Source organism: Carcharhinus amblyrhynchos, chromosome 17 (genome assembly GCF_965287045.1).
Source record: "Carcharhinus amblyrhynchos chromosome 17, sCarAmb.v2.hapA, whole genome shotgun sequence".
In the NCBI taxonomy this organism is placed as follows: Eukaryota; Metazoa; Chordata; class Chondrichthyes; order Carcharhiniformes; family Carcharhinidae; genus Carcharhinus; species Carcharhinus amblyrhynchos.
The window spans coordinates 42,699,977-42,713,489 of record NC_137340.1 but is presented as its reverse complement, the minus strand read 5'-3'; the positions used below and the strand labels follow the sequence as shown (position 1 = coordinate 42,713,489).

General features: G+C 39.7%; 1 protein-coding gene across 1 annotated transcript in view; it reads left to right on the top strand.

Annotated features, from left to right (window-relative positions):
* Positions 1 to 13,513, top strand: part of smc3 (structural maintenance of chromosomes 3) — a 94,238-nt gene that overhangs the window by 40,744 nt on the left and 39,981 nt on the right. The window contains exons 10-13 of the mRNA XM_080205863.1: positions 1,236 to 1,316; positions 1,840 to 2,004; positions 4,190 to 4,311; positions 10,186 to 10,399. Of these exons, the coding sequence (XP_080061989.1) occupies positions 1,236 to 1,316; positions 1,840 to 2,004; positions 4,190 to 4,311; positions 10,186 to 10,399 (582 nt within the window). The remainder of the gene's footprint in view (positions 1 to 1,235; positions 1,317 to 1,839; positions 2,005 to 4,189; positions 4,312 to 10,185; positions 10,400 to 13,513) is intronic.

Here is a 13,513-nt window from a genome sequence, read left to right as displayed (position 1 = left end):
GTCTTTTTTCCTAAAATGTGGTGCCACAACAGGATGCAATACTCCAGTTAACACTGAATATAATCTCCTTGCTCTTGTATTCTGTGCACTGTTAACAAAGCCTAGGATACTGTGTGCTTTATTAATCGCCCTCAACCTGTACTGTCATATTTAGTGATTTATGCATATGTACATCCAGATCCATTTGCTTCTGCACCTGCATCAGAGTTGTACCCTTTATTTTATATTGTTTTTCCATGTTCCTCCTACCAAAATGAATCACTTCACATTTCTTTGTATTGAATTTCATTTGCCACTTGTCTGTCTTTTCTATCAACTTGTCTTTGTCCTTTTGAAATGCTACATTATCCTCCTCACAATGTACTGAATTTTTGAAATTGTGCCCTGTACATATAAAATATATATATATATATATATGTATACACCAAAGAAAGCAAGGGTCTTGAAACTGATCCCTGGGGAACTCTGCTACAAATGCTCCTCCAGTCTGATTAACCATTACTTGCTGTCACTTGGTGAATTTTGTAAGCATGTGGCAACTTTCCCTTTTAATCTTGAGCTATAACTTTGCTTGCAAATCTATTGTGTAGCACTGTATCAGATGTTTTCTGGAAGTCCATTGCATGTCACATCAATCCTTGCTGTCCCCTCTTCAAAGTAACACAAGCAAATTAGTTAAACATGATTTTTTTTCTTCAGAAATCCATGCTGCTTTTCCTTAGTTAGCTGACATTTGTCCATTTTCCTGTTGACTGTGGCCCTAATTATTGTTTCTAGAAGTTTCCCAACATCGAAGTTACACTGACTTGCCTGTCATTACTCGGCTTTTTATATCCTTTTTTGAACAAGGGCATGATGTTCGTGATTCTCGAGCCCTTTGGCACCACTCCTGAGTCTAAGGAAGAAGGAAAAATTATGACCAGTTACTCTGCAATTTTCATTCTCACTTCTCTCTATCCTTGGAAGTATCTCATCTGGCCCTGATTCCTTTTAACTTTTAAGGACTGATAGCCTATCCAGTACCTCTATTAATTTTAAAACCTTCTAATATCTAAATTACCTCCTTTTGTACCATGACCTGGGTAAATTATTTTATAATTTCATTATGAACGTTGAATTTTTTGGCACAAGTGCAAATGACTTGGTTGATAAGGTGAAATTCCACCATTTTAATTCCATTGATAATTCATCCGTCCAAAGTTCATGTCCATTGGAATGCAACTTTTTGTTGGCAGCTTTCTGCAAAACGGGAGACCAGTGGGGAGAAGTCGAGGCAACTGCGTGATGCACAGCAGGAAGCCAGAGATAAAATGGAGGTAAAATTTTTCTCATTAATAAGTTGCTGGGTTTTAATTTCAATCCATGTTCCAAGATTAATTGTTGGCAGATGCATTTGGATTGAAAATTCTTTTGTGAAGATAAGACATTATAATATTTTTGAACTGGTATCAATGAATGTTATATTGAGCTGTAATTCACCTTCAAGATAATGCATTTTTTAAGTAGCTGGCATTTCTGTGCTTCTTATTGGCTATAAAAATATTTTGTTTATTGTTTTGTGCATTTGTTTGCATTTCTGCAGCTCATGTAGGGTAACTTGAGAATAAATGGCATATCACACAGCAGTTTGTGGTGCTAGTTTATACTTGTTCAGTAAACTATAATATACAAAGATCAAAAGATTTATCAGGATTACAAAATTGAGTTTCCAGTTTCCTTTTTTCTGTAGTTGTAATTGGATGTGCAATCAAATGTGTTAAGTAGAATGTGGCATTTCTTGTCTTACCATTTATACTTGCAACTAATTCAAATATTGGTCCTCTCTTTTTCAATAACAAGGATATCGAGCGACTGGCACGTGAACTGAAAGCAAAAATCTTATCCATGAAGGAAGAAAAAGAACAGCTAAGTGCTGAACGACAAGAGCAGATTAAACAGAGAACTAAACTTGAATTAAAAGCAAAGGATTTACAGGATGAAATGGCTGGAAACAGTGAGCAAAGAGTAAGGAAATGGGATTGATCAGACTTGGGATTTTGAATGAATCAGGAGAGAAAAGAGAAAATAGAATAGAAGTTTCCAAATGATGGCTCGTGATCTGGGTCTAGCCCTTAAATTCAATCTATCCTGCCTGCAAAAATCCAGCTTCTCTCTTTACTTTGGCTGCTCCACTGTAAATTTTTAAGTGTGGGGCTGTTGGATTGAAAAGTGGTTTAAAGTTTACTTATTAATGTCACAAGTAAGCTTACATTAACACTACAATGAAGTTCTCATAAAATCATATAATGCAGAAGGAGGCCATTTGGCCCATCGAGTCTGCACCAACCACAATCCCACCCCAGGCCCTATCCTTATAACCCCACATATTTACCCTGCTAATTCCCCTGGCATTAGGGACAATTTACCATGGCCAATGAACCTAAGCCGCAAATCTCAGGAATTGTAGATCAGGGAAGTCGATTATAAAACTGAAACAAAATGCTGAACGGGTGTATTTGCCCCAAGTGATTTCTCTTGCTGACGCAATCACTGCAGGCCCTGCCTGCTCAAACAGTGGAGGAATCAGTGATTTGAGGAACCCTGCCTTTCCTGATTGTCTCTGGTATGCCTGAAGGAGGAAATTAGCCTGTTAAAGTGGGTAGTTACTTTGAAAACCCTGGTCATTACACTCCGGCGCCCTTTTGGGTATGCTGAGGGAGAATTTAGCACAGCCAGTGCACCTAACCAGCACATCTTTCAAACTGTGGGAGGAAACTGGAGCACCTGGAGGAAACCCACGCAGACATGGAGAATGTGCAGAATCTGCACAGTGACCCAGGCTGGGAATTGAACCCAGGTCCCAGGCGCTGTGAGGCAGCAGTGCTAACTACTGTGCTGCCCTAATTGGTGTAAAAAAAAAGGTTGGTTATTCTTATTGGTGAAAATCCAGCAGTGCAGGGGGCAGTCTTCCTAATGCCTTTTTGCCTTGTGAATATTTTTAAAATTAGAAAGGCATAAGCAAAAGGCTCCTATTACTGGCACTTCATTTATTAGACTACCTCCGCTTATTTGTGAAAATCTACTATGTCTTTGTGCTGATTGATTTCCCCCAGCATTTGTCTTTCCTACCGTTCTTATGTAGGATATTGCACAAAATAATTTGTCTACGTAAATCATTACATTTTAAAGATAATTTAATGTATGAAGCGCTTTGAGATGATGAGATGCAGTGTAAATCCAAGTATTATAGCATTTAAATATCAGTAGCTGAAGAGGTTCAGTTGAATGTTCTGACGCATCAAATTGCCGTAACAAAAATTGTTTCCTTTTCACTGTCGTCTTGAATTATGTAGTGACATCATGCTGAACAAGCTGTGGTTTGTTTAGAATTGAGCTGTTCTACGTTATAGTTGATGCATGTGTTGATCACCCTGCTAAGACCAAAAATGCTTCTTTGTCTATCCTCTTATCATAAGACCAGCAGTCATCCTCGGGCAAGATCTGAGCAGCCAGATAAGATATGACCGCCGTGTGATCGGCTTGTACCAGCTGACTCATTCATGACATGATCATGGATTTAAAATATTGATATTAGAAAATTTTAATTATCCATTATTTTTAACATTACATTAAATTAACTTCACTGGCACATGTACAGTCTACCTCCAGTGAGATTCATTAGGATGTACCTATTTATTGAAGAGCAGCATTTTATACTGGAGGACATCAAAAATGTAAAACTGCATATTAAAGGGAAGTAGACTCGGGTTTTTTTTGTTCAATGCGCTACATATAATCGTAGAGTAAAATAGTGTAAATGCAAATTTATTTTGAGGTTTTTGTAAAATTATCTATTTGTTTTGCATGCATAGGGACATTTGAACCAAGCCTCTTTCCTTAGCAGGCCACACAAGTGATACCACGGCCTCGAGTGTTCCAGTGCACCCTCACAGATCCCTATGGAAACATACTAGCCTGAGTGCTGTGGCAGAACTGCTGATGCTGGGAAACCATGCTGTAGCTGGATTTTCAGACTCCATAGCTAGTTTCATTCCGCATATCTAAATTTGTAAATAGCAGTCTCCACTCCATGTTATGAAACAGATGGTCTGTGAAGACCTTGAAGAGATATGGATTATGATAATGAAGCAAGACCATTTTGCTTATTTTATGTTTATGCTTGATGCTTTTCACTTTATTTCTTCTGTAGAAACGCCTCTTGAAGGAAAGGCAGAAGCTATTAGAAAAGATAGAAGAGAAGCAAAAAGAACTTGCAGAAACAGAACCAAAATTCAGTGCTGTTAAAGAAAAAGAAGAAAATGGGATAGCAAGGTCAGTAACAATTGGTTTGGAACAATTACAGGATAAAATAAAACACCCTGTACAAGGAAATGTTTCATTGAATATATTTTTTGTGCCCATCTCTTCTCTGTTCTTTCCAAGCAGTAGAATCATGCAGGGATGTAGTTTACTGATGCTAGCTAGTCTTTTGCTATCTTTGGATGTTGCCCTTTTTGAAGTGCAAGTCGAGACAGTAGATGTAGACTGTTTGTTTGACCGTGGCGGACACAAACCTGCTGTTCTATACTGTCATTATACACTTTCCAACGGGGGGGCGGGGGGGTCACTGCACGGCAAGTAGGAGTGGGAACCTTGGCTGATTTAGGTGCTTATAACACACAAGGTATTTGGAAGCAAACTGCATCTGTCACCAAATGGTTTAATTGACTGTTGGTTTACATAATATAAATTGTAGTATTTCTTGATAGCAGTGATATATAAATAATTCTCAGCATTTAATTTGTTTTAAGATACTTCATTGTGACATTAGTGTACCTTTAAGAGACTTTTTTAAAAAAAGTCAGGCTCTCAGCAGCTCACAGTCTTAGCTGATGTCATTGTTGCTGAGCAGTATACAATGAGTCCTCTTATTGCTCCATGAGTGGTTTAAATGGGGGTTGTTTATATTTACTGTAGAATTGGTTTTATTGCCCTGCATTGTTTGGAAGGTCCAGGACTCTGGTCAGTTTTTTTTCCTAGGGAATTCAAGGTTTCACTTTCTGTTTTTGGCTGGCAGCAGTGTTTAGTTTAGAAGGGAGTGGACATCAGACACTCTCTCTCCCTCCCTGGGTTTTGGAAGTTCTACTGATTAGCTGAAAGTAATATTCCTTGCCTTCCTGCAGTAGAAAATCTGCTGTTGGTGGCTTGATTAGAGTGTCCCTGTGGTCTGGGGAGCTGTTCTGAGCCTATTAAGAGAACTGCAGAATTCTTGCAAAGGGTTCAATTCCAGTATGGCATGACTTTGCAGTGTTGAACTTGTTTGAAGGGTTTTGTCAAAAAGAAACTTGGTTTTGATTGGACCACCTTAATACATTTGTTAAGGGTTATACATTATTGTGGTGATTTTGATTTAGTTTGTAATTGATGAAAGTTATTGCTAATTTTCTTTCCATACATGTTAACTAAATTCTTAAATACACTTCTTTTGATAAAAAAAACTCATTAGTGGGTTATTGAATCATACCTGAGGTGAACCATATCATGCTTATTCTAGCCAAATTCAAGATGCAGAATTTATGATCCAGGCAGGCTTCACAAAACATTGTGGAGTTTCTGATGTGAACTGTAACATCATGAAGTCAGTATGTTGGAGAACTACTTCATTTAGCAGTTTGACCTTTGAACTGACCTGTCAGGAATACAGAAACTTCCAAAACGAAGTGCAAAGTTCCTTGAAACATAGAAAGTATGAGCAGGAGTAAGCCATTTGGCATGTCCAACCTGCTCTGCCATTCAAGGTGATCATGGTTGGTCCTGTCAACACCATTTTCCTATGCTCTCCCCAGGCCACTGAACCATAGACTCCCTACTTTGCAGAAAAAGGCCATTCAGCCCATTGAGTCTGCATTGAATTTCCGAAAGAGATCTTACCCAGATCCAATACGCTGACTTATCCCTGTAATATTTACCGTGGCTAATCCACCTAACCCACTAAGATGCAATTTAGCATGTTCAATCTATCTAACTTGCACATCATTGGACTGTGGAAGAAAATTGGAACATCTGGAGGAAACCTATGCAGACACAGGGAGAACGTGCAAACTCCACATAGTGATCAAAGGCCAGAATTGAACCTTGGTCCCTGGTGCTGTGAGGCAGCAGTGCTAATCACTATGCCATTGTGCCACCCACCCCTTGAAGTCTTCAGAGTCTAGAATTTGATATATTTATTCCTTAAAATTAGTGATTTGGCTTCCACCCCCTTATGTGCAGATTCATCATCCTCTGTGTGGAGAAATTTCTTCTCATCTCAGTGCTAACTAGCCTACCCCTTATTCTGGGACCATGACACCCTGTGCCATTATATTCCTCACAATCTCATGTGCTTTCATTTCTTATGTGGGGCGCTACTGAAAATCCAAGAACACCATATCCACTAGTTCTCACTTACCTATTCTACTATTTACGTCCTCGGAAAAACATGATTGGCTTTTCATAAATCCATGTTGATTTTGTCTAATCCCTATTGATCTTTTCTAAGTGACTTGTTATCACATTACTTATAATATATTCTAGCATTTTCCCTACTGCTGAGGTTAGGCTAAATTGCTCTGCAATTCTCTGCTTTGTCTCTATCATCATTTTTTAAATAATGGGGTTATATTTGTCACTCTGTCTGCTGGGACTATTCCAGAATCTACAGCATATTTGTAGATGACAACCACTATTTCCATGGCCACCTCCTTTAATACCCGAGGATGTCGATTATCAGGCCCTGGGCATTTATCAGCTTTCAGTCCCATTAATTTCACTAACACTTATTTTTTAACTAATACTAATATTATCTTTGCTTCTAATATTATCCTTAATTTCTTTTGTAAGCCATGGATGGGCTACTTGGCCTGTTGTTTTTAGGCCAGAAAGGAATGTATAATTACTGCAGTTGTTCCTTGAATATTATCCATTGGCTGAGTGCTGTCATGCCTTTCAATGATGTTACTCAATTTATTGCAGACAATTCACCCCTTGTACCTTTGTATTTTCCTTTGAGACTCGAATTCTAAATCGAAACAGTGAAGATTTCCCTTGTGTTGTGGTCACTCTTCCCTAAAGGACCCCACACAGCAAGATTATTAATTAACCATTTCTCATTGCACAATATTAAATTTACATTGAATTTACACACCAGAAGTCATGATAACAAGGCTTCCAACTGGAGAACCAAGCAGCAGTCTTTTCAACCCCTTTCATTTTTTTAAAACCCTGTAATGGGAATAGTTTTTCCTTTTCTACCTTAGATAGACCTGTCAATCTTTATCAAATCTTTCTTCAATCTTCTTTGTTTCAAGGAGAACAACCCAGTCTTTTCCAATCTAATCTTGTAGCCAAAATTATCCATCCTAGGAACCATTCAGGTAAATTTCCTCTATGCCCTTTAAAGAACCTCGCATCCTTCCTAATATGTGATAATTAGAACTAGATGCAGTCATTTGGTGGGGCAGAACCAGAGCTCAGTAACAGTTCAGCACAACTTACTTGTTTTTGTCTTCAGCACTTTTATTTATGAATCCCAAGGTCTTGTATACTTTGCTAACTGCGCTCTCAGTATGTCCTGCTATCTTTAAAGGTCTACGCACATGCATCCTCAAGCACCTTCAGTCCTTGAAAATTCTTTAGAGCTGTGTCCTTAAATCTGTAATGCCTATTCCTATCTCTTCTGCCAAACTGCATCATTTCACACTTCTCTATTTAATTCTATTTGCCACTTGCCTGTCCATGCAGCTAGCCTATCTAAGTCCTGTTGCAGTTGTTTTGCATCATCCTCCGTAATTACTGCTCCTCTAAATATAGGTTTTTGGGCAAACTTACTTTGCATTCCAGTCATTTATATGTATTGAAAACGCATTAACCCTGGGGGAGCTATGTTCTTTCTCCAGTCTGAAAAATAAACATTTATTACAACTTGCTATTTTTTGTCCTCAAGCCAGTTTTTTTATCCAAGCTGACACTGGCGGCCTTATTCCATGAGCCACAGTTTTGTTGATCACACTTTTAAGTGCTACCTTGTCAAATGCTTTCTTCAAATCTATATAGATGACATTTATTGTATTTCCTTCATTAACCTCCTCTGTTAATTCACCAAAAAATTTGATTAGATTAGTCAAGCACATCTGTCTTTTACAAATCCATGTTGGCTATTAACTCAAACCACTCCATGTCCTTTTTTTTCCCCTATCTATTTCTACAACTTGAATTCGTCACTATGAAACTGATAGACCTGTAGTTACTGGGACTGTCCTTGCACCCTTGAATAAGGGTGTCACATTTATCACTCCAAATCTCTGAGAAGCTTGAAGTTTATGGCAAGCTCTTCTGTGATCTATTCCCAATTCCTATCGCACCCTGGAATGCAAGCCATTAGGACTAGGCAACTTAGCCACTCTAAGCATTGCCAGCTTTTCTAGTACCTCCTGCCCCTCAATATTCACTGCATTTATTACCTCTACCATCGCCGCTTCTACCGATATTTTGTCAGCTTTCTTGATCTTTATAAACTCCTTGAATATACGTTCTAGCCTTGCCCTCCATGTTTAAGCAGCCTATCACTTATTGTCCCTAATGAGACTGCTCCACCTCTTGCTACCCACTTGGTGTTCAGTGAAAGATTTTTTGAGTTCCTTTTCTAAGTTGATTGCCATGCCATTCTCATTCCGCATCTGTCTTATTTTCCTCTTCACTTCTCTTCTCAATCAGTTTACTTCACCTGTTTCTTGCTTGAATAATTCCCTTGGCATTCTTTGTACATCCTTTTTGTTTGTTTCGTAATCTCTATCTCTCTTATCATCCAAGGAGCCCTGGTTTTGGCCCACGACCTTTCATTGAATGCACCTACCCTGTACCTGAAGCATCTCCTCAAAAACCATCCAGTGTTCCAAAACAGATTTTCCTGTCAGTCTTTGGTCTGGCTAGATCCCTTCTCATCCCAATGAAACTAACCCTCTTCCAATTTAGATATTCTACTGTGGATTGTTCCTTGCTGTTCTGCATTACTGCTCTAAAACTTGTGATATGCCAATCACCCTTATACAAATATTTTCTGACAGACACTATCTCCATTTGTTTAGTTAACTTTTGTATTCCTATATTACTGCAGTTAGATCAAACTCTATTGTCAAAGGTAAGTGCACTTACGTAGTTTATCATCAAGTTAAGGAAGTAACTCATATGTTTAAATATTTATTCTCTTGTGCATTTTTCTTCTGTGACAGATTAGTCAATGACGAAGCCACAGTTGAAGGAACATGAGCGTTTTTAGAATGTTGTGGAGTTAGAGGGGAGATTGGGTAGTGGTTTTGTCCCTGATCCAGTAATCCAGAGATGCAGACTAGTGCTCTTGAAATATGGATTTAAAATAGCATTCCATGATGGAATTTAAAATCAATCAATAAAATCCAGAATTGAAAGCCAGACTCGGTAATGGTGACACTGAAGTCATCATTGATTGTTGCAAAAGCTCATCTAGTTCACTGATATCCTTCAGGGAAGGAAATCTGCTGTCTGTACCTAGTCTGGCCTACATGTGACTCTGACTCCAGACCCACAGTAATATGGTTGACTATTAACTGTCCCCTGTAATGGCCTAGCAAGCCATTCTAGTTCAAGGGCAATTATTGGTGGACAATAAATGCCAGTAATGCCTACATCCCATGAAAAAAATTTAAAAACTTGTCTTTTATGTGCTGTGGGTGAAATGTTGAGCTAATGTGCAACTTGTCCATTGGGACCTCGGTACGTTTTCTGCCTGTGCAGTTGAAGAGATCTTGCACTACTAGACTCATGATGAGCATTTAGTTTTGTGCTGTTGTCATTGGTGTGAAATCCACCCCATAATATAAAGGTGGATGACTTCAGAATGCAGAACTGACAGATGCAAAACAATTTGCACAGTATAAATTGACCAATCCAATATTGGCACAGCTTCCAATCGCAACGAATAAACATAAATCTGACTTTACTGCTGGGAATTGGGTCTTTGTTTTCACGGCAGTTTATTGAAAATTATGCTTTTGTGGAATTGGGACTTCAAAAACACAGTTGTTAACTTAATGCGCTTTGCCTTATGACCTGAAGTGAAATACTGAGAGGGAACTGGTTGTAGTAGTTGCAATCTTTTGGTTTACACTCAGTCTCTTTTGTTCTGCTTAGGTTGGCACAGGCTACCCAGGAAAGAACAGATTTATATGCTAAGCAGGGTCGAGGCAGTCAATTTACGTCAAAAGAGGAGAGGGATAAATGGATCAAGAAAGAGCTGAAATCACTCGATCAAGCTATCAACGATAAAAAACGACAAATTGCTGCGATTACCAAGGACCTGGAGGATACAGAAGCCAATAAAGAGAGAAATTTGGAGCAGTACAGTGTAAGTAATTAGTACCACTGATGGATCATTTGAGATGTTCATCTACCTTCTGCGTGTTGCATGGTGTTTTTTGGTGACAGTTTGGTTCAAATGAAATTCTTGTCCAAATTATTTTTTCTCTTCCAAAAATGTTGATGGAAATTTGAAATAAAGCAAATAATCGAAAAAGGAATTTGCATTGCTATGATGAGCTTAAATGGTCACAAAAATACTCTGATTCATTAGAAAGATTAGGAGGAAAAATGCTCATATCACACTGGAATATCACCCGCTGAGCCTGGGCTTAGTATTTCTCATGTCCCACTGCAGAAAATTGGAATGCATTATCTCGGCTTATCTATCAGTGCAGTGCTAAGGGAATTTTTGCCTAGTTGGAGGTACCATTCTTCAGTTAAAAAGTAAAACTGAGTCTGTGACTGCCCCCTCGGCCTGGTGTAAAAAGTCTCATGGTACAATTTGAAGAAGAGTATGAGTTCTGCAGTGACTCGGATGAGTTACTTTGTGTATTGAGTTAACAAAGTTGTCAGGTTTTGATTTATTATTGTCACATGTATTAGCATACAGTGAAAAGTATTGTTTCTTAAGAACATAAGAACATAAGAAATAGGAGCAGGAGTAGGCCATCCAGCCCCTCGAGCCTGCCCCACCATTCAATAAGATCATGGCTGATCTGTCGCTGCTCAGTTCCACTTTCCCGCCCTCTCCCCATAACCCTTAATCCCCTCTCCTATCAAAAACCCATCAACCCGCGTCTTAAAAATATTTAGCGAGGCAGCCTCCACCACTTCAACGGGCAGAGAATTCCAGAGATTCACCACCCTTTGAAGAAGTTCCTCCTCAACTCCGTTCTAAACCGCCCCCCTTTTATCTTGAGGCTGTGCCCCCTAGTCCTATTGTCTTTTTTGAGCGGGAAGAGTCTTTCCACCTCTATCCTATCCATCCCATTCATCATCTTATACGTCTCAATGAGATCTCCTCTCATTCTTCTAAACTCTAACGAGTACAAGCCCAGTTTATTCAGCCTCTCCTCATAGCTCAACCCCTTCAACTCCGGTATCAGCCTAGTAAACCTCCTCTGCACTCCCTCCAAGGCCAAAATATCTTTGTGCAGGTGCGGCGCCCAAAAATGCACACAGTCCTCCAGTTGCGGCCTCACCAATGCCCTATACAGCTGCAGCAAGACCTCCCTACTTTTATATTCAATCCCCTTCGCTATGAAGGCCAGCATCCCATTCGCCTTCCTGACCACCTGCTGCACCTGCAAGCTGGGTTTTTGCGACTCATGCACAAGGACCCCGAGGTCCCTCTGTACCGTCGCCTGCTGCAGTTTTTCGCCTCGTAAGTAATAGTCCTTCCTACCATTTTTCCTACCAAAGTGGACCACCTCACACTTGCCAACATTAAATTCCATTTGCCATTTCCTGGCCCATTCGCCCAGCCTATCTAGATCCTTCTGCAGACTCTCCACACCCTCCGCACAATTTGCCGTTCTCCCAATCTTGGTGTCATCAGCAAATTTCGACACTCTACACTCGGTTCCCTCCTCCAGATCATCTATATAAATGGTAAAAAGCTGAGGCCCCAGCACCGACCCCTGGGGCACTCCACTAGTCACCATCCGCCAATCCGAATAGCACCCGTTGACCCCCACTCTCTGCCTCCTATTTGACAACCAATCCTCTATCCACGCTAACACCCTACCCCCAACTCCATGCCCCTCGACCTTCTGCAATAACCTCTTGTGAGGCACTTTGTCAAACGCTTTCTGAAAATCTAGAAAGACCACATCCACCGGCTCTCCTCTATCCACCGCCCTAGACACATCCTCATAGAACTCTAGTAAATTTGTCAGACACGACTTCCCTTTAATGAAACCGTGCTGCGTCTGCTCTATCAAGCAATTCCCTTCAAGATGCCTCGCAATTTCCTCCTTAATGACAGATTCTAACATTTTACCTACCACAGATGTTAAACTAACCGGCCTATAATTCCCCGCCTTTTGCCTGGCACCCTTCTTAAACAAAAGGCGGGGAATTATAGGCCGGTTAGTTTAACATCTGTGGTAGATTCCATTCTTGCGCGCTATACAGACAAAGCATACTGTTCATAGAGAAAGAAACGAGAGAGTGCAGAATGTAGTGTTAGAGTCATAACTAGGGTGTAGAGAAAGATCAACTTAATGCAAGGTAAGTCCATTCAAAAGTCTAAGAGCATCAAAGAAGCTGTTCTTCCAGCTGTTCTTCCAGCTGTTCTCCTGGATGTGAGGAGTGAAATCTTTAAACGTTTAAACTTGGAAGATTTTAACTTTCTGAACACTGCAGATCTCTGAAATGTAGAATTATGCTTTGGAAATTATGTAAATTTTTTTGAACAAATTACTAAATGGTTATGTTCTTCCTGCATACACAATGTTAAATATTCTCATTATAATGATTCAGCTTTCTCTGATTTTCACACCCATAACTGGATTCCATGCTTTTTCAGGTTATTTTTGGATAAGTTTACCCTCCTTTTATTGTGTATCTTTGCTTAGTTTGACATCTGTAGTAAAGGCATGTAGATAACATCTGACTTCACGTAAGCAGCCTTACCAATGGCAGTAAATATTTTTTTGACAAAGGCTATCGCAGCTTTTTGATAATTTAAATGTTTGGGAAACCGTGCCACTCATTTGGCAACCTGAATGCTGACATCCACATCTTGTAGGCAAAAATCCTTGCTTAGCAGTGAGAAATGTGAAACTTACTCTTAAAACTTATTGCCAAGGTGTTTGTCCATCTGTATTTTTTTTCTCAGCTGCAAAGTACCTGCTGGAACTAGCCCCGATAGAAGCCTGATTTCTCGGTGCTCGGAATTTCAGCCTGCATTTTCCCACTCTATGCCACTGAGCATTAGTTACTGTTCGGCTTCATTGCACTTATTTACCATTCTGTTGAGAATTTTGCCCAGCGTTTATGTTCATAACCAAGTTGATGAAACAGAATTCCCAGCATTAAGGTGACTCCAGTTTGATGGCTGGAATTAACACGCTATTTCCTTCCCTACCAACTGTCCACCTTCTCTTAGGCATCTGAATCTCCAGCAGTTAAGTGAGATCCTGACCCGCTTCAGACA